The following is a 22,433-nucleotide window of genomic DNA, read 5'->3' on the forward strand; positions in this document are numbered from 1 at the left end:
TAAGTTGCACGTCAAACTTTTGAACAGTGGCCGGTGCTTGGAGAGCGCAAAAGCACCGATTGGGAATAGCAATAACTAATGTTTTGGGCGACGACAACTTTGCTTTTCCCCGTCGCCTGGGTCAGATATGTTATTAGAAGCGACCATGATGAGATGGTTATCGTGACGCTTTTTCGAAGAATGTACATTCGTAAATAACTATATTACAATTAATTTATTATTGTCAAAAATTAGAATTAAACTAACGTAGGTACTGAAACTGAGATTTTTTTTCACTTCTTGTTACTTGTTAGGAATCACTAACCCGTATTTGTTTTCAAAACGGTTCCTATACACGTTGTGTAACTTTATCTTTAAGTGCATTGAGCACGTTCAACGAGTCAACGGCCGACGTAAATGCGGTGCATACTAATACACTTGCAAAATGTAGTACAACTGAGTTTATATCGCTTTGCATTAAGCGAAACTACCCGTTTTGTTTGTATTGATATTATTGATAACAAAACAAAAAAAAAAAATTCTTTTTTTCACGAACAATGTGAAACGCTTTTCAGTATACTCTCCGCATGGTAGCATGAGCCATAGTAGCAAAATCTCCATGTTGCGTGAGCTGAATATTTAGATGGTACTATCATTTACATCCGCGGGGTACAATGCCAGAAAGCAGGGTATCAGCTCATGGTTATAACATGGGGGATAAGAGGACCAGATGATGAAATTTCACAGGTTGAACGAAACAAATACCACATTATAGTCGAACGGACTCTAAGCATCAGCCGATAATCTCAGGGCGAAAATCACGACTCTTAAAAAAAGCATTACTAGAACAATCTCCAAAGAACTCGGTCTACTTGGTAAATAAATTGTGGTATAAATACCATTGGCAGCCTTGAGGGAAAAGCTCGACGTCGCCCTAAGCACGTCATTAAAGATTCTCTCGATCCATTAACGGTGCTTTTAGGCACCACAAGCACCGGTCACCGTCCTAGTCGAACACGTCGCTTGCGACGAAAGGCGCGATGAGTGAATTAACCCATAGACAGAGCCCACTGAGTTTCTCGCCGGATCTTCTCAGTAAGTCGCGTTTCCGATCCGGTGGTAGATTCTGCGAAACACTGCTCGTGCTAGGGCATGAGTCCCGCGAGCTCACCCACACTATCAGCATAGGTAAAAAAAAGAAGCAAGAGGGTTTTGTGTCGAAATAACAATTATTTTTCTAACCTAAACTTCAATCAGGAACGCTAGATTATCGTGCGATAGGAGGCAGGTGGTACCTTTAATCTCTAGTAAGTTTGAATTCAATATTACAAAATAATTAATTTATTTAGTTCTTAATTATAATAGATTTGACATTAGTCTGATGTTAAAAAAAATTACTAGCACATTGCTAGACCTAATAAAATCGAGCTGAATTACAGATCAACAAACTGTATTCGTTTGTAAATCGTCTATTCTATAACTCCGTGCCAGACGGTATTGAGATAAAGTATGTCGTTTTGTGGAAAACTTGTCCTAAATATAGGTCGTGGATTATTTCTGACGCATCGTGTCGCACACTCCGCCCGTCTCAATACCAAGCAGTCGATTTCACCGTAAAATTAAATCCAAATCATTGATTATCTCTAAACTTGTAATTACTGCTTTGGCTGTCGATATGTAAACTCATTAATGTTTATCGCCTCTAACTTTTCACGCGTTCGTGGAAACCTGATTCAAAGTTTAACCGATTGGTAATTCTTTCACAATCAACTGTGATAAAAATGAGTGCTGTTTAACTATTTTAATACGATAAGATGTCTGTGCTTTGCGTTTTGTTTTTGTTATTATTTTCTACAAGATTGGTTTCCACTGAAGAAAATCTTAGAACAATAGGTACGTAATCATGAAAAATATTTTTTTTTATGTTTATTTGATTTGAATTGTCCAGATTATTACAACATCAAAAACTTGTATAGAGACTACCACAAAAATGTTACTCATTCTATTGTCAAACAATATATTGTTTATAGCCATACTTCAGTGTTTATAGCTCGAATCTAAAGTGATAACAACAATGTACATTTTTTAAACGCTGTTCTGTTATTTTAACCATATTTAAGTCTAGTTAAGTAGTTCCATGCCACCCATGATCGAACACTATGGAGGAATGTCACGTGTGGTCGCGATCCTCAACAGTGAGGGAACGATAAAGAAGAATAAAGTAGTTTAATATTTATTTGTGTAAATATTTCAGGAGGTATATTTTACCAAGATGCTGAAGATATGAAAGTCGCTTTGAAAATTAGTGCCGAAATTTATAATTTCTCTGTTTCGATAAAAGAGGTGTCACAAAGAGGAGAAATACTGGAAATTGAGAGATATGTTTGCGAATTAGCAGAGGTATAACAGTCCGAAAATGTTTTGACGTATCCACATTCTAAAGTATTAGATTTACTTCGACTTTAAAATATTCCTTTTGAGTATTAAAATCTATCTATTTATCCATTCTCGACTGACTCGGCGGTGCAGGAGTTAGCGCCCCTGATCATTGCCTCGAGGGTCGTGGGTTCGATTCCCACATCAGGCAAACATTGTGTGATGAACAGGTTTGCTTGATCTTTGTTTTGGTAGTTATTATCTATACATACGTATACATTTCAACGTATTTAAGTATGTTTGTCAGTCCCTGGTACCCATTACACAGGAAATCCTAAATTTGGGCCGGATCAGCGCGCGTGTTTTGTTCCCAGTTATTTACTACAGCTCTATTGGAAATAATTCTAAAGGTCTCCCATTGATTGGCCATCGCTTAAGTTTTCAAAAAAGTGTAATAAAACGCACAATTCGAAAATTAACTTTACCCCAACTGGCAGAAATATGAAGCAAAGTATTTACATATTAACAAATGTTGTTTTCTAGGAAGGAGTTTTGGGGATCATTGATGGAATCGGTGGACATGCAAGTGAACATATCCAAGCTATAACTGATATGCTGGAGCTGCCACATGTTTCTATACAGCACATTGATTTATTTGCAAAGAATTGGTCCATAATAAATATCTTTCCCAGTCCTATTGCCTACAATAAAGTGAGCATAGAAGAATAAACATTTAAGTTTTCCAATATTATTCTTCTAATTTCTTCTATTATAGTTCTAATTTCAAATAAGAGTAAAATTAATAACTAGTCAAAATTTCATAATTTATTTAAAACGTTCTTAAAAGGAACAAAAAAGCATGAAATCTCTTTTTCTTTTCTCACATTTTTATATCTTTGTCATATTCTTAGCTCAATTCAGAATTTCAATTAGGTCGCAAGAAATTAGTTTAAGATCAATTATAAATTATTTCACGTGAACGTATAAAAGAAAATGAGTTTACATAAACGTAAATCTGCCTCCTAGACACTAGATACATTGAAGATAGCAAAATATTGACATGACATTTTGTGAGCATTGTCTAATATATATGAACGTTTCAATCGCATAGTTATTTGCTCGCAATTTTTTGCACTTCCATGTTTTCTCGCGAGCTATTGTTGAACCGTGAACGCTTCCAAAGTTTTGGTCTCATTGATAAAAATTGATAAAAACGATTGGCAGTCATTCCGCCATGTTCTGATTTTCAGGTTTTAAAGAGTTTGGTAGAAACAAAGGACTGGAACAATTTCACAATATTGTACATCAGAGGGCATAGTTTGTTGAGAGCAACAGAGCTGCTGAGAATGGGCAACAGCATTGACAAACGCTCCGTTACTATTAGAGAACTCAATGGAAACGATTACAGGTATTTATTTCACCAATACCATTCATGCTCTGTGTAGACAGACCAGTAATGTCGTAGAGAACAGATTAAATAATGCTTAGTGTAATTAGATTAAGCTGAAGACGACTTGTACTAAAGGAAAGTTTCACAGAGAAAGCTCAGTAATGGTCAGGACATTGCTTAGAGATAATTAAGGCAGTTGTCAAATTACATTTACAATTAAATAAACTAATAGAAGGTTTATATGGAAACCATATGGTGGTGGGGCCTCTTGTGAGTCCGCACGGGTAAGTACCACCACCCCGCCTATTTCTGCCGTGAAGCAAATGTGTTTCGGTTTGAAGGGTGGGGTAGCCGTTGTAACTATACCGAGACCTTAGAACTTATATCTCGAGGTGGGTCGTGCATTTACGTGGTAGATGTCTATGGGTTCCAGTAACCACTTAACACCAGGTGGGCTGTGAGCTCGTCCACTGATCTAAGCAATAAAAACGAAATTAAAAAAATTGAAAACGGCACGAATTCTGAAATAAGTACGACAACATTTAGATTGAACTACAGAATTTAACAGCTCTTTCAACTCACGAAAACTGCAGGAAAGAAAATTGATAAAAAAATCTTCACCCCCAAACAAACGTTCGCAACAATACGATTGAACTTTCATATTACATTTCAGGAACAGAGTTGAAATTGGTTTTCACATGAAAAATAAAACTTGGCTTCGGTTTGTTTCTCTAAGCTCTTTGGACATTGATGCCATAATAAAGGTCCCTTTTAACAGAAAAATAATTAATGAATAATCAATTAGTATTAGTATCAACGCACCAATTTTATCACCAATGTAAAGACATAAAAAAGGCATCATGAAATTGCGCAATTAATTCATTAATTTAAAAATAAAGTTTGTAGCCAAAATTGTTTAATTTATGAAATTTTTATAAAGATGACCGAATTTTGAAATCATAGAATAGTTTTATAAAGGATCGGTTACCTTTTCTAAAGTTGTTTAAACGACTTAAGATTTAGCTATATCTTGAACAATTGTTTCCTTTACTATTTGCTTTTCAGTTGAATTACAGAGAAGTTCTTTGTTGTTCAAAAATACGTTATGTAGGTGTCTTTGTATTATTATCAAATGTTACAAATATTTATTTTCGCAAGTTTCTATACAAAGCGACAGTTTTATGATGTGAAAATAAAACTCGATTTTTGCTTATTGGGTTTTTATATAATATTATATCAAAATAAACCACAAGCTTTTCTTTGAAAAAATACATATTGAATAGGATTTCACGAAAAAAAAACAAACGAATGGCATTAATAATGATGAAGAATAAGTCATTTTTTATTCTTGGTTTCATTAAGCCTTCTATTAAATTTATTTTCTAATTTATATTTTCCAGAGATGTATTAATTGACGCCAAAAAAAATGGATGCGTGAACTTCCTGGTGGATTGTCCGGCACGTAATTTGGAACAACTTCTGCAACACGCGCAACAAGTTGGTCTAATGGCTGAAGAACACTCCTATTTATTCGTGTCGCCAGATTTATTTACATTAGACTTGGAACGATACAGATACAGCGGCGTGAATATTACAGGTAGGTTACTATTTATGTGATGTTGTCATTTGGGTATTTTTGTTTTTCTTTATTTATTGCTTAGATGGGTGGACGAGCTCACAGCGCACCTGGTTATTAAGTGGTTACTGGAGCCCATAGACATCTACAACGTAAGTGCGCCATCCACCTTGAGATATAAGTGCTAAGGTCTCAGTATAGTAACAAAGGCTGCCCCACCCTTCAAACCGAAACGCATTACTGCTCCACGGCAGAAATGGGCAGGGCGGTAGTACCTACCCGTACGTACTCACAAGAGGTTACGCAAATTACAAATTTGCGGTTTCTTTTTTAATGGCGTTTTAGGCAGACGAGCTTACGGCCCAGCTGATAGTAAGTGGGTATTACCGCTCATGGACGTCAACAATGCCAGAAGCACGGCCAAGTCGTTGCCTATCATTGAGCACTCTCTACAAGCGTTGAAGAGTACATGTTATGTTACTCGGGAAACACAGTGGAGGGGAGTTCATTCCAGAGCCAGATAATACGTGGCAAAAACATCTTTAGGTAATTTCTTTGGTGAACGAAAGGCAGATCAACTCACATCTCATTTGCTATTAAATGGTTTTCGTAGTGATAAAGAGTCTACTGTTCGAATGGTTAAATCTCTTTTGGCTACTTATTTCCGTAACTTATTCAAAAAGGCGCTCATTTTAATCCCACGATTTAGATAACTTCAATGAAATCTCTATAGTGGTTTCCAGACTGAAAACACAAATTACGCATGAAAATGAAAGTCGAAAAACATTACCCTCCTGTCGAAGCAGTCGATTGAAACTGCGCTACCGTAAACGATACCCGTCTTAATTTATTTCCAGGGTTTCGTATAATAGATCCTGCAGCTAACGAGGATCTGTGGAAATTCACAATACAATTCAATACTGAAACAGTACAAAATCTCGAACCGGTACAAATTAAAACCGAAGTACTGCTTATTCATGATGCGGTTGTGGTTTTCAATGAATCCCTGAAGAAAGTGAACGTTACATCGACACAATTGAGCTGTGACAACTACGACTCTTGGAAATATGGATCGACGCTTATAAACTTTATGAGGACAGTACGTTTAGTTTATTATTATAACTATTAGATAGATTATTATTATTAATATTATTAATTAGATTATTATTAATCGTGTACTAACGTTTTCCTATTGTGATTTTTTTGTAAATTAAACTAACTCCTTTAGCGCGCTTGGGAATACACTAAGGAGTATATTTTTAGTATTTTATATTAAACTACTTTAGCGAGCTTGGAAAAATACTAAGGACTGTATTTTTAGTATGCGATACAGCTTCGGGCGCATATGTAGGGCATGATTTATTTAATAATAAGATTGTGTATCACGTTTTCTAGCAAAATTTATGTAAGTAGTACATATCTATGAGAAAAATATGCATCAATATAGCATAACTAAAACATGGGCATGTTGTTAATGTGTGAATTAATAACGTTAAAGAACTTTAACATCTTACGCGTGTATATAAATCTGAGTACAAATAAGTTTTTTAATATTCTTTTCACACCATTGCAATTGTCGGTAATAGAGGTAAAAAGTTGGTTATCGTGATTTGTAGTTTTCAAATGAAACAATCAAGATATGATTGGTTCTAAAGTACTTTTGTGCGATTATTTATAGATAGGATTTTTTTTAAATAACTGATCTATGAGTTATAGTTTTGGGACTTTAAGAATAAAATAAACCGTCGTGTATGTAATATTGATAATTATTTAAATTATTTATTATTATATTATTTAAATATTGTGGAACTTGGGATACATTGAAAAGCAGCAATAATAACGATCTATGTTCAAAAGCTGTGGTAGTTTAATACCAATGTAAAATTCATTTTAAATTATCTTTTCAGAATAGAGTGAAAGGTTTGACACGCTCCTTGATATTCGACGGATTCGGACAGAGAAATGAAGTTATCTTCGATCTGCTCGAGTTGACTTCATCTGGTAATCAAACAGTAAGTTGAAAGCAGATTAGTGAATAGTTAAATCAATTATGTAATAGATTTATGAAGATGGATAAACTCAACAGACCGGAACCTTTGGGTGTACGGCTGGACTTCGATTCCCGTTTTTTATGGGCAGTGTTTACAGGAATTATTAAATATGATGCCTTCCTTTTTTCATCACGCAACCGCCATTGACGTAGACTTCATTATACTATCTGGAGCCAATGAACTCATCCACAATACGTTTCCAAAGGTTTTTTGCCATGTATCAACCGACTCTGGAATGAACTGCCTTCAACGGCTTTTCCTAGTGCTATGACATGTCCTTTTTATAACATGGTACGTGAGGAATCCTGTACCATAGGCTTGTTTCCCCGGCATTGCTGATTTCTTTGAGTTACAGTGACCAGACATCATCATTTGGGTCACTCGTAATCTCGTTTTCTTTCTTAAGAAAAAAAAAACAAAGTAAATTTTTTTTTTAGGCAATTTAATTCTTTGCTCAACTGGTATCGAGCTGTTACCGAAGTTCATTCACATCACAACGTGAATGCTATCACCTATCTAATGATAAGGTTGAAACATTTACTTTAAATGGAATAACGACTATCGCATCCTTAAAATCCGTGACCGCTTCGCAATAAACAAAAGCTGGACGGTGGTTAACGTAATTACAGAAAACAAATACTACTATTACTACTTACTTAGTACTCACTTACTTACTTTGGTTACCAAACGGTGCATTCTCTTGTTTCCAAACATAAATTTTCGGATAACTGATTTTTTAATTCAACTACTATTTCACAGATTGGACACTGGATCGATGACAAATTAAAAATAGAGAGACCTTTTATCCCAGATGCACAGATCGGTGAAGAATCTATTCTGAAAAACAAAACGCTACGAGTATTAATTGCACCGGTAATATTCATTAACTTATTAAATCAATGTACCGATTCTTGGTGGTTGTAGCGCCATCAACGCGATGCGACGCGTAGCGTCCCGCGATCCTCATTTGGGTTCAAAGAGTTATATCACATCCAAGATTCAGACACAGGTAGTTGAGAGACAACGGATTTAGTCTGTCGACTCCAATGAGTCTCTTTTACCGCCAACCGACGCGGATTTATTGTCGAGCAAAATTCAATCAATACGAATTTTTATTTTCCATCTACGATATGTCTAACAATATTATACTTAGATATTATTTTAGACTATACACTGACAGGCAAGCTTCTTTATTTACTTATTTATCGCCTACCGGATCCCATACCGAACTACAAAATGATCTCTCTTAATCAATCGCTTCGTAAATCTGGCTGTTTTGTCCTTCGAAACGAATGCCATGACTAGAACCAAAAAAAAGCGACGCATTTTTACGAGGCAATGAGGTTTCTATAAAAAATTTTTACAATGAAAGAACTGAATCAAAGTTTAACCGAAAACGTGAGAAACTTTCACTAACAAATTATTTTTATTAAATTAGCAATTGGCATATTTGTTTATTAAAATTATAATACTAAATTTTTTTACAGACTGCACCATATGGATATGTAAAAAATTGGCATACAGCACTAGAAGGTAATGACCGGTATGAGGGATTTGCCGTGGATCTGATTCAAAAACTATCAGATGCGCTCGGCTTTAATTATGAGTTCATTTTAGAAGAAAATTACGGTAGAAAGGACCCTGTAACACACAAATGGGGTGGTATGATATATCAATTAATAACTGAAGTAAGTTATGTTTTAAAATATGAATGTCACTTCTTTTTTTATTTCTTATTGGTGGACGAGCTCACCAATAAGAAGTTAACCTGGTGTTAAGTGGTTACCAGAGCCCATAGACATCTACAACGTAAATGCCGCCACACACCATGAGATATGAGTTCTAAGGTCTCAGTATAGTTACAACGGCTGCCTCACCCTTCAAACCGAAACGCATTATTGCTTCACGGCAGAAATAGGCGGGGTGGTCGTACCTACCCGTGCGGACTCACAAGAGGTCCTAGTACTAGAGTTGTTTTAGCATACTTTGGGCCTTTTAAAATTATTTATACCAGCTTTTTGCTGGGAGGAATGTCTAAAAGAACACCTATTTCTTTTACTTAATAATTAAATTGTCCTTTAAGTTCATATTTTTGTAAATTCTTTACATACAATAAAGTGTATATAATTTTATTTCATTTATTACTAATTTTACCAGACATAACTTAACTATATTTGTTAGGCTTATTAATTCGTGTGACAATTTGAATTTTATTTGTAAGCCTCTATGACTTAATGAATTAATATTTTGAGTGCTCGAATTATTTTGCGGTCTGTAACTACTAGATTCACTATAAAACAGTTATTATTTTATGAGTATATTATATCCTGTATATTATTATATAGCCTCAATAGTATCTTCATGTTCATCTATTGACACGATTAATAATAATTGTACATTAATAATAATATCAAAATACGGTGCACGGGTCAGAGCGTAATTTCCATAAACTTTTTTGGGCGCACAGTTTTTAGTGCACATAATTATGCACACAAATACACTACACTATTACAAATAATAAAAACGTTTATTTCGACTATTACTGCTGATGTAGATCGCATAGGCCCATCCAACAGGTGAGTTGCATAAAAAATGTCATAAATTTGAGTATCAATGTTCGTATTTTTCAGAAAGCTGACCTGGCCATATGTGATCTGTCTATAACAGCTGAAAGACAGTCTGTTATCGATTTTTCACAACCTTTTATGACTCTTGGCATCGGTATTTTATACAAGCGACCGAGTAAAGAGCCCCCTGAGATGTTCTCGTTCATGGCCGTCTTTTCTAAGGAGGTAAACAATTTATGATTTGAATTAATAATTTAATAAAAATTGCGAGTAAGGAATTTGTTATTAAGTAATGCTGAGCTTGGCGTTGGCAAATGGCGTTTGATTTTTTATTATATTAACTCAACCATTAAAATGATAACTATTCACAGGTCTGGTATTATATGATGTTAATTCAAATGGGCTTAGGAGTAATCATGATATTCGTCGGCCGTATATCTCATAAGGAGTGGCAGAATCCAGTACCTTGTATCGAACAACCAGAGGAATTGAGCAATCAGTTTAGTTTCGCCAACGCTTTGTGGCTCATCATCGGTTCTGTAATGCAACAAGGATCCGAAATAGCGCCCATGTACGTAAAATTATCTTTTTCGGTTGTTAAAATTATCTGTGACTGATCCAAGACGTCAGGTGGACTAACGTCAAACAATTCTATATCAGGGCTATATGACAATTTCCAATTATCCCTAATTTCTACTTAGAAATGTGGTCAAAGTTAAAAAATAGAACATAAAATAGAAAATAAAAAAGAAATAGAATCTTAAAATGTATTAAGTATTCAGACAGAAATTGTAAGAAGTGTAAAAGACTAGGCTAAACAAGTTTTATAGGTTTCTCATTACTCACGGAATTGATAGTTTTGGGTAAAATTTTATTGCATTGTAATTTATTTGTTTTTTTTTCGTTGCCATCCTTTTTCAGAGCATTAGCCCCTAGAATGATTACTAGTGTGTGGTGGTTCTTCACAATGGTGATGGTGGCTTCTTACGTGGGTATTCTTGTTGCTTTCCTCACAGTTCAGAAAGGTTCGATGCCATTTCAATCACTCGAGAGCCTTTATGAACACAAAAGTATTTTTTACGGAGCTAAAGAAAATGGATCCACTCATTCTTTTTTTATGGTACGTGTATAATTATATGGATAGCTTTAGTTTTGTAAGCTCTACCTATCTATGCTAGTATAATATATGCAAATTCGATCTGAATCCGACATGCAGTAAATTAACATAATTGTTTTTTGGGTAAATGGGTGGATCTTTTACCATCTACCCATCTACCCAAAAGTAGTTGGCTTACTGAGTACTACAGAACCCAAAATCCCATACGTGTTACACGAAAGCTGCTGTCCACCTTCAAATATGAATTAGATCTTGTATTGGATAAAAACTGCGGTCCGATCGTGTTGTGTTTTTGTTTGTATTCCTTATAACATGACCGTTATGACTGTCGGTACTTGAACCATTGTACCATGGTTCATTTGAGGATTAAATAATAATAATAATAATATAAATAAATAATATATAATAAACCTTTAAAACAAACAAAAGATCTGACTCGTTAAGACCACTTCAGCGGGTCGAACCCCCATCATCATCACCACCGGGAGGCTTGGTGCCTGCAGAGTCCACAAGGGCTCCGCAACAGGCACCCGCACTCGGTGGAGGGCGGCGCATGCGATGGACCCGTGAACAAAATTCCAATGTCATGCGCGCCCACTTTGGGGTTGTGGGGGGAGAAACAGGCGGCACAGGGCGTCGAGCAAGACTACTTCGTAATTTTCAAGCGCTCCGGCCTCCTCTCTTGCACCAGCTGAAGGACGCGTGTCTATCGCATCTATGCAGGACTTAAATGTCGGCGGTGCGGTAGACACTGGTTATCAACCATTGGCTGCTGACGGAGGGGCGGACGGAATAGCTTCCCAGGATAACGAGCAGATCAGGAGGATTCTTGAAGAGGCGATTCTGGAAGTGCGTGAGATGCCTCTCGACGCGAGACTCTGAATCCCCAGAATAGCTCAGAGTCACCATAGTCGGAATGTCGTTGAGGCCGTTAACGAGATGCTGCTTCCATATTTGGAGAACAGTAGCAGCCTCACTGATACGAATTCAATCCTGTTTGGCGCCGCAATGGCAGTATGTCGGTATATCGGCGCCAAGCTCCAGCCAAATCGGCAGGTGACAGCTGCCGACGCTCAGCGTGTGAGAGAAGCCGAGCCTGCTTGGAAGCGCAGAATTGAACGTCGTATCAGTGACGCTAGAGTCCTTATCGGCAAACTGATTAGCTTCAGGACGGGCAACACGAGGCCGAGAGTCTTGCGGTTTGTCAGAATTACATTTGCGGGGTGTGGCTTAGGCCCTGCACTGCCAAATGTACAACAGCTGGCAGATCGCATAGACCTCCTGAAGCAGAAGGTGGCTGCTTGGAGCAAGCGCATCCGGCGGTACTCGGAACGAGTTCAAAGGTATCGCCAGAATCGCCTCTTCGTGAGTGATCAGAGGAAGTTCTACAGGTCCCTAGAACAGGCCAATGTTAGCGCCGCCACCGAACGTCCAGCTGGACAGGAGATGGTCACATTCTGGCGCAACTTGTGGTCAATACCCGTGGAGCATGTGGAGGGCTCCTGGATGCAGGTCATTGAGGACTCGTGTGCGGGCATACCACCGATGAGCCCGGTAACTATCAGCAAAGGTGATATTAAGGCTGCAGTCTGTAGTTCTTCGCACTGGAAGTCTCTAGGCTGCGACGGACTGCAGCTTTACTGGCTAAAAAGTTTCCGGGCTTGTCACGAAACCCTCGCCAGACAGTTCCAGGAAGCCCTAGATACAAAAGTGCTCCCCAACTCCTCACTACTGGGATCACTCACCTCATTCCAAAATCGGAAAGTACCGCGGATCCGGCACAGTACCGGCCAATAACGTGTCTTCCTACCACCTATAAGACACTGACATCCGTTCTGGAAACTAAGATCTCACACCACATAGACAGCTGTCGAGTACTGTCTGGTGCCCAGAACGGGTGTAGGCGTGGTAGCCGCGGTACTAAGGAACTCCTCTTGATCGACGCAGTATCTGGCCAGCAGGTCAAACGCAACCGACGAAATTTCTCTGCCGCCTGGATAGATTATAAAAAGGCATTTGACTCGGTCCCCCATACATGGCTGAAGAGGGTCCTCGAGCTGTATAAGATAGACGATACAGTTCGAGACTTCCTCGGTGCCTGTATGGGGCAATGGAGTACAATGCTTAGTCTATCCGGTGAGCGGCTGTCGGCTGTGGAAGACCGAATAAAAGTGAATCGGGGTATATTTCAAGGTGATTGTCTGAGTCCATTATGGTTTTGCCTGGCCCTGAATCCTCTCAGTTCATTACTGGAGACTTCGAGGACAGGCTTTCAGTTCTGTAGGGGGGGCTTGAAGGTGTCCCACTTGTTCTACATGGATGACCTTAAGTTGTACGCTCCTCATGCTGCAGGCCTCAGGCGACTGCTTGACATCACTTGTGATTTCAGTAGTCGCATTAGGATGAGGCTGGGAGTCGACAAGTGTGCGGTTCTCCATGTGGAGAGAGGGAGAATAGTCTCATCGGATCGTTTACCTGTATCCGATGGGATAAACCTTCGGGCACTCTCCGAGGGAGAAACATACCGGTACCTGGGCATGTCGCAAAATTTAGGTATTGACGTGGCGGTCGTCAAACAGGCTGCATGCGACGTGTTTTATGAGCGTCTGACAAAAGTGTGTAAGAGCCTTTTGTCAGGCGTGAATAAGACAAGGGCGTTTAACGGCTGGGTGATGCCCGTCCTGTTGCATACCTTCGGCGTGCTCAGGTGGACTCAGACCGAACTGGACGCCCTGGATAGACAAGTCCGCTCAATTATGACCCTCCATAGGATGCTCCACTCGAAGTCCTCGGTAATGAGATTGTACATTCCGCGGAAGTGTGGTGGCCGAGGCCTACTTAGCGCCAAGGTCATGCACAACAGTGGGGTGTGCAGTCTCAGGGAATATTTCTTATCGAGGGCTGACAGTGTGATGCACAGAGAGGTCATGGAATGCGACAAAGGACTGACCCCGCTAGCCCTGGCCAGAGACGGGTGGCAATCACCGGCGGTACTACCTCTGACCGTGAGACCATATGGAAAGGGAAAGAGCTGCACGGACGCTTCTTTCAGGCATTGCATGAGCCCCACGTGGACAAAGAAGCCTCCGTGCACTGGCTGCGATTCGGTGACCTCTTTGGGGAAACAGAGGGTTTTGTCTGTGCAATACAGGATCAGGTTATCGGGACGAACAACTATAGGAAGCACATTCTGAGAGATGGGACAGCTGACATCTGTCGATTATGCCGCCGACCGGGTGAATCCCTCAGACATGTCACCTCTGGTTGTTCTATGCTTGCTAACACTGAGTACTTGCACAGACATAACCAAGCAGCCAGAATCCTCCACCAAGAGCTCGCCCTTAAGTATGGCCTCATCGAACAGAGGCTACCGTATTATAAGTACCAGCCGGACGCTGTACTCGAAAACGACCGTGCCAAGCTCTACTGGGACCGGCCCATCATCACGGACAGGACTATTCTTGCGAATAAGCCTGATATCGTGCTGATGGACCAGACGGAGTCTCGAGTATTTCTGGTGGATATCACCATCGCCTACGACGAGAACCTCGTGCGGGCCGAGGCAGATAAAAAGACCAAATATTTGGACCTGGCCCACGAGGTGACCGACATGTGGAGGGTGGTATGTACAGAAATAATCCCGGTAGTTGTGTCGGTGAATGGTTTGGTCCCTAAAAGCCTCTCAAAACATCTCGAGAGGCTTGGTCTCAACAAAAAGTCGGTGGTGGCCCAAATGCAAAAGGCAGTCTTGCTCGACAATGCCCGTATAGTTCGCCGGTTTCTTTCCCAATAGTCCCTAACGCTCCGGCCGATTGTTGCCCACCTCGCCGGAGTGTGTCCTGCCGTCTTCCCAGGCGTGGCAGTGTTTAATACAGAATAATAATAATAATAATGGTTGGTTCGAAGTAAGTATCAGGAATATTTGAAATGTATTCAACTGTTAAATGTTTGGTTGGATTGGTTTTGTTAATTTTAAGTATGTTTCAATGATACTATGTACACATGACAATGTGGACTTATTGTTGTCTGAAATAAAATAATTCATTCATTCAATAACCTTAATCATTAAACATTTCTGAGTCTTTTCAAGGATTCGCCGAAGACACTGCATAAAAAAATGTATGCAAGAATGAAGGAGCAAGGGTGGCTTGTTCCACAAAATGACATTGGCGTTGCGAAGTAAGTATCACTAACAAACTAACCCACAGACATAGCCCATTGAGTTTCGCGCCGGATCTTCTCAGTGGGTCGCAATTCCAATCGGGTTGTAAATTCTGCGAAGTACCGCTCTAGCTAAAGTCCGTGTTAACAACTCTTAGGTTTATCCCGTGAGCTCACCTACCAGCCAATTTGGAATAGCCCCTTGGGCTACAAGCGAATAGATAGGAAATAAAAACAATTTCTAGTCAATGTTATTGATCGAGAAGTAAGGATCCCTGTGTGTACACGATCTTACGCCTCCACTTATTAGGTTACTGATACTCGTATACTGTAATTGATTGCCTCCGTTCCACTTGAGATGTACATTAAAGTCTCAACTTTGTTAAAATAGTAGCTATATTACACTTTGAATCGGAAAATGCACAATTTTAGGGTACTAATAACATTAGTTGATTTATCTGCCACTGTTATGTTTATTTATGCATTGTAGTTTGAAGGAAGGGACATCCGTTACCTATATGTTTTTTCTTACCTATTCACTGGTAGCCTAAGGGGCTATTCCAGCTACGCACAAATTGGTGGGTGGGCTCACGGGCTCAACTTAAGAAAATTTACTAACACTAGCCCTAGCAAGACCAGTGCTTCGCAAAATATACCACTGAATCGGAATCGCGACCCACTGAGAAGATCCGGTGAAAAACTCAGGGGGTTCGACGAGAATATTGACCGGTGTTTGGACGACGCCTTGTGTTGACCTGTCGCCTGGGTCGGATATGAATAGTATTATTATGAATTTGAAACTTACATCTCATGTCTCAAGGTTGGTGCAACCATTCAAGTTGTGATGTATATGGTCAACGATAATCACGTAGCACCATGTGCTCCGTGAGCTCGTTCATTTGCTTCGATGCTTTAATAAAAAATTAATAAAATAAACTCTTGAACATCAGATACATCAGAAACTTGATCAGGCTGCTTCAACATTACCGATTTTAAAGAATTACATGCCAGTACTAGTAAAACGCAGGGAGTTATGTCTCGAGTTTGGTAGTACAGGAGAGAAATTATGAATCCGGTAGGAATGAACTCTGTTCTGACGGGAATTTGTTCAAATCATCAAACCGTTCTCTGTTGAATATTGTTCTTAGAAATTTGTGACTCGAGTTCTAACCATCGCTTTGGCTATTTCTGATGCGAAATAATCATTATTTCAGTCTGACGGATCTTTGTTTTATTTCAACTAATATCTTAATGTAAAAGAGAGAACAAGGACTAAAGCGAATAACATAATATTGTTTAATTTCACAGGGCTGAAACGGAACCCTACGCATTCTTTATGGAATCAACATCCATAGAATATACAACGGAAAGACATTGCGATCTAATGCAAGTAGGTGATTTGCTTGACTCCAAAACATATGGCATCGGAATGAAAAAGAGTAAGCTTATAAAATTGTATTGAATGAAATTAACTTTATGTAAAATAACTGAATTAATTATAACATATTACAGAGTCACCGTACAAAAGATATATAGATGATGCTTTGTTAATATTAAAAGAAAAAGGTGAGATACAAAAATTGAAAGACATTTGGTGGAAAGAGAAAAGAGGCGGCGGTAATTGTGGAGTAAGTAATTAAATTTAAAAGTATTAACCTATTCGGTGATATACTATTACGAAATACCATTATAAACTATTCCAAGTATGTACTAGGTACGTATATGTGTAGCCGTAGATAGTAGTGCCTAGATGCAGTAAAATTTTCTTTTTATTTGTTCTTTCTTTTAGAGTCGCCACAATCTATTATATTATACATATACTAGCGACCCGCTCTCGCTTCGCTTCGGAAACTATAATTTATTATTGATTTCTCCACTATTTAACTATTTAATGGATGTTATTATATATATAAGCATTCCTCTTCAATCACTCTATCTATTAAAAAAAAAACCCCATCAAAATCCGTTGCGTAGTTTCTTGATTTAAGCATACATAGGGATATAGGGACAGAGAAAGCGACTTTGTTTCATACCATGTAGTGATTAACTTCTAATATTATCATCATCTCTACATATGAATCGGTAGACTCGGTAAGCGAAATAGGAGTAAAAGGCTTAAGGTAACAAGTAAGACTGATGAATGACCCGGTCCTTCTAATAATTATTATTATAATCGGAGCGACACTGAGCGATACGGTACGAGCGATAGTTACATTAGTTACGATAGTCATGATACGAATATTGTTATAACGTATTCGTGATACCTAGTCTAAAACTTGGATCTTATGTCATTATAATTGGTGTTATGTCTAAAGAGTTACACCATTGGCGCAATTGGTAAATGCTTCGAATAACGCGTTTCGATGCTTAGGCAGTAGGGCTATTTATTTTAGCTTCACAGTACAGATGGGAAGACATAATTTGAATAAAAAAAATACAAAATCCGTGATTTATCTGATGTACTTCAAATCCTTGTCCTCTCCAATGGTAGGGTTTCCCAATGGTTTCTCAACGGCGAACGGAAGGGGAAAACTTCACAGTATTCTATATATTTAAAGAATTTAATGTTTTATAGTGTTCTAAGAATGAATGTTTAATATATTTAAAGAGAGCTCTCATATAATGCGATAGCGGCGGTAAGAACTGGGTCTAATTTATATATTAATGTTTTACGTGTTACGCGTAGAGAAGCGGGAATGCGAATGGGGCGTGCGTAGTTTCTAAATTCAAAATTAATCTTTAAGGTGATCCATTTTTGAAATTCCTATGCCTTCAAGGAGGTTCCATTGGAGCGTGTAAAGTATTTACATGCAAAATTAAGAAGGCGTTTAATCGTTTTATTATAATAATACACTACTTTATAGTCAAATTCAAATTGTTTATTAGGGTCGGGGTCGATAGGCTCAGGCAATCACTGTTCTCCATGTCTGCTGTGTATTCAATTTAAAAGACCAGAGTTGCATTCCTCAGCAAGGATGCAAAGATTTTTTATTTTATCTTGTTTCTGGAATTCTCTCATTATTTTAGGTGTCATGTTGAGAGTATAAATCTCATTTTCCACATATTATATTTTTAAAGAATATGAGGATTTAGGTTGGTTGACTGAAACTCGCCATTCGCCCCAATGATGAATTCTATCTGCATAGTTAAGGACAGTCAGAATTCTGCATGTTTTTTTTGTGTGTTCTCTTAGCAAAACAGTGACGAGGAAGAGCCCCAATTAGAAATGAAGAACATGGTCGGGGCATTCGTCGTGTTAGGCGTGGGAAGTGTATTCGGACTCTTCATATCAATACTGGATATGTTGTGGGGAGTCTTCAAACGATCTGTTAAATATAGAGTGAGTTGTAATTCGTTCATGGTGTACTGGAACTGTTCTTAGCTTTCTAAACGAGAAGTGAAGAAAGAGCAGCAGTGTGTTTTTTTTCGTCTCGTAAAATAATAAAATTAAATCAATGGGTCTCTAAGGTTTCCCGCGCACTACGCAGCCAGGCTGCGGCAGCCAGACGAATATGTTAGTTATATAGTTATCTCTTGTATTTAAAAAAAACCGGTCTGGGTATGTATGAACATCTTTAAAATAGTTATAGAATAAGCCTTTTGAGTGCCTCTCTAGAAAAAGAGGTTGAATCAACTGTCTTTTCTTTGCTTTTTACGAGATAAAGTGCAAATCGCTCGACGAAAGGATCATAAATGGGCGTCGATTCCCTGCTATAACTGGCTGCTCAAATATTTCGGTTGCCGCAGCCTGGCTTCCTAGTGCGCGAGGAGCCTAAAATGCTTTGCATTTGACACAATTTAGTTCGGCTTCGATTTGGTATGATTTCTAATGTTTATCCAGTAATAGAAATTTAATCAAAATCATTAACACTTCAAGTGTTGAATTCGTTCTCATCTGTTGTTTCATTAACGACAATTTTTCCATGTTAAGGGGATAATTTTTTTTATTGCAACGAAGCTCGACCTTTGCTACTAAACAAAAGAATATGGTTGACTAACAAAGAAGAAAATATTATTGAATTTATTGAACTGATTGTGTTTGCCTATTTTACTATGGTAATAAACAAACAGTTTTTTATGCATTTAACTCAGCGTATTCGATTTAAGAGAACGATCCATTTGCACACTGTATGAAAACAAAATCAAAACCATACCTATTACATTTTGCTAACGAAAACAATTTGATTTTAATTATTTTCTTGCAGACTACTTTCAAATTCGAGTTGATCGAAGAGCTGAAATTCGTGATCAAGTTCAGTGGTAGCGTGAAACCTGTGAATCGAGATCAGAAGCAGGAAGGCAGCTTGGAGAATCTAGCCGAAGTGGCTGAAGGGAAAGATGAAATACGATCGTTACGGTCGATACGATCCGGGAGATCTACTGACACGCGTCGAACTCATCATTCGCATAGTTCACGACATTCGTCAAGAAGCTTGAGTGTAGCGTTCGCTAAGCGACGCGAATACAGTTAGAATGTTCGATTATAATCATTTAACTAATAAGAGTTATAGTGCATTTTAATCGAGTTGTGCGTTTCTTGACATAGGTACAGTCCACTTTTTTTACCTACCCAACACTAGTAGGTACACGATGACCTATTAAAGTGTTAAACATTGTCGTGTGAGAAATAAAACATACCTTCTTTTTTAATCTTATGTAGATGTTGATGTTTGATGATCCCATATTATCCCAAGGTGGATTATGGAAATCATATTTTGATGTCTCACCATTCGCATAGTTCACGACATTCGTCAAGAAGCTTGAGTGTAGCGTTCGCTAGGCGACGCGAATACAGTTAAAATGTTCGATTATAATCGTTTAAATAATAAGAGTTATAGTGCACTTTAATCGAGTTATGCTTTTCTTGACATAGGTACAGTCCACTTCTTTTACCTACCCAACACTAGTACACAATGACCTAGTAAAAAGTATTAAACATTGTCGTATGAGAAATAAAACATACCTTCTTTTTGAATGTTATGTAGATGTTAAATAATATATACGGCAAAACGTCGTTTTACGTTTTTGTATTTATTTATTTATTATATGCCTCATTTCATTTGAGATATAAAACCGACATGAAAACAGGTAATATTCTAAAAATATATTAAGCCAGCACATTTTGTTCAAAGTTTGAAAATTATACCACCTATTCTACCTTTCTGAGTAATTGAAACTTTGTAAAATATACAGAAGTTTATCGGATTTTGTGATGTGGATATTATAATATCGTAAGACAAGTAAAAAAAAGATTCGCAGCAAATTACTGCTTCAACGACTTCGTTTGATGACAGGCTGGGATACAATTTTCCTAATTCAGTCATTATCCCTAAAGAGCAGTTTTATTAAATTTTATTTTTAATTTCCAAAAACTTATATAACGCTTTCTTACATCATAACATTTAACAAAATTAGTAAAAAACATTATAATCCACAAGATGGCCCGAATAAAAAAAATAACAGTAAAATCATAACATCGTAACTCCACTGCACGTCCACTTGAAATTCACCCGATATAAATTCAAATCGTAAATTTTAGTAATACGAACATGAAATATGTCTTGGGAACTAGATTTATAAGTTGACTTGAAACATTAGACCATTAGTCGTAGCGTCCGAGGCGAAATGGACACCGACCTTTAGACCACAATCGTTCACCGACTTACATTAGCTTAACAAATTGTCAGAGCAAAAAAACTTATAACTTTTACACTGTGGGGTACACGGTGGGATATCGTTTTCAACCTTTTTCTTGTAATCTGTTAAATTTATTATTTAATTAATCTAAAATAAAAAGAATATACGGCTTTGTCACGAATTATTCTTCTTCAACATTCATATTTTTGTTGGGAAATGTATTGGATTTTTGGATAAAATTTTAATAGGTATTAAATAATTTTAGAGACAGCGTGATGATGGATTTTAATTCACAAAACTGCAGAATCTTGTGTTGCCCCATATAATAAATAGACTATGATCGGAATATCAGACGATTGACTCGCAACGATTCTTTCTAAATAATTTGTTCCTTGTGAGAATTACAAATGTGGCAACTACAAAGAGATTCTCAAAATACTTTTATTACTATTTACGTCACTTGACGGATGTGCCTTTGTATACAGTAACAACAAAAGCACGGGTGTAAAGCGATACGTATGCAAAATAAAAATTATACTTATTAAGGACCAATTTTTTTTGTCTTTTTTTCCCTGATAGCCTTGAAAGGCTATTTCAGCTTGCCCTAGCGTGTGTAGGTGAGCTCACGGGGCTCAAACCGGAGAGTTGCTAACACTGACCCTAGCAAGAGCAGTGCTTCGCAGAATCTACCACCGGATCGGAAACGCGACCCACTGAGAAGATCCGGCGAGAAACTCAGTGGGCTGTGTCTGTGGGTTATGGACCAATACTTATTTTTTGGAAAGATATGTATATGCCATACAAGAAATAGTTTTGTTCTCAGTCAATCTTTAGTTTAACTATGACCCACAAGACTTCTGCTTGGGTTCTTCAATCAGGCGGCCTTCGTTACCGCACCCTCGTCAAGTGAGACATATGAGAACCGACAGCCCTATATTTCTCAGACCACGTACAAATTAATCGCTTGACACGCGTTATTGACTCCCTTAATCTGGTTTCTGTATAATTAATTATACGTTGGATATTTCCAGGCAATGCCAAAGATTTTTATAAAAAATTTAATAAAAAATCTTAAATGTAAAAAAATATATATCGACGGGTGAAAGACTATTTCATTTAAGTAACATTTCGCTTAATACGCGACTTTGATTTTTGTAATTAAGGTCCTTTTTATTGGGTAAAAATAAAAGACCTAAACTTTTGTATACAATAAACTTAAAACAAACAACAAAAGGAATCCGTTCGACAGGGGACACATCAAAGGAAAAATAAAATTGTTATTTTTATTTAATTCCGAGCATTTTTCATCTACCTTTTAAACCTTCTCTGGACTTCCACAAATAATTCAAGATAAAATTAGCCAAATTGGTCCAGCCGTTCTCGAGTTTTAGCGAGACTAACGAACAGCAATTCATTTATATATATATATATATATATATATATAGATTAGCATCAACAGTTCGATTTTTTTAATTGAACCTTAATTTAGTTTATCCCATTCAACTGTAACTATACTTGAGACCTTAGAATTTGTATCTCAAGGTGGGCGGCGCATTTACGTTGTAGATGTCTATGGGCT

The 22,433-nt window shown here is 37.8% G+C and overlaps 1 protein-coding gene across 1 annotated transcript; it reads left to right on the forward strand.

Moving 5' to 3' along the window:
• The first annotated feature begins 1,530 nt into the window (after window positions 1–1,530).
• LOC114245575 (glutamate receptor ionotropic, kainate 2) lies at window positions 1,531–21,402 on the forward strand. Its single transcript, XM_028177798.2, has 17 exons — window positions 1,531–1,872; window positions 2,234–2,379; window positions 2,899–3,066; window positions 3,606–3,763; window positions 5,146–5,342; window positions 6,179–6,420; window positions 7,229–7,333; window positions 8,132–8,245; window positions 8,860–9,060; window positions 10,003–10,164; window positions 10,311–10,510; window positions 10,861–11,059; window positions 15,147–15,235; window positions 16,526–16,656; window positions 16,730–16,845; window positions 18,411–18,557; window positions 19,423–21,402. Exons 1-17 carry the CDS (start codon window positions 1,794–1,796, stop codon window positions 19,687–19,689), a joined length of 2,721 nt encoding a protein of 906 aa, XP_028033599.2. The 5' UTR covers window positions 1,531–1,793; the 3' UTR covers window positions 19,690–21,402.
• The last annotated feature ends 1,031 nt before the right edge of the window (window positions 21,403–22,433 follow it).

This window comes from Bombyx mandarina, chromosome 23, assembly GCF_030267445.1.
Source record: "Bombyx mandarina strain Sakado chromosome 23, ASM3026744v2".
Lineage (NCBI taxonomy): Eukaryota > Metazoa > Arthropoda > Insecta > Lepidoptera > Bombycidae > Bombyx > Bombyx mandarina.

Coding starts and splice junctions, on each gene's coding strand:
- LOC114245575 (XM_028177798.2), top strand. CDS start 1,794: ATGTCTGTGCTTTGCGTTTTGTTTTTGTTATTATTTTCTACAAGATTG. Junction 3,764..5,145: donor CTCAATGGAAACGATTACAG/GTATTTATTTCA, acceptor TATATTTTCCAG/AGATGTATTAATTGACGCCA. Junction 9,061..10,002: donor TATATCAATTAATAACTGAA/GTAAGTTATGTT, acceptor CGTATTTTTCAG/AAAGCTGACCTGGCCATATG.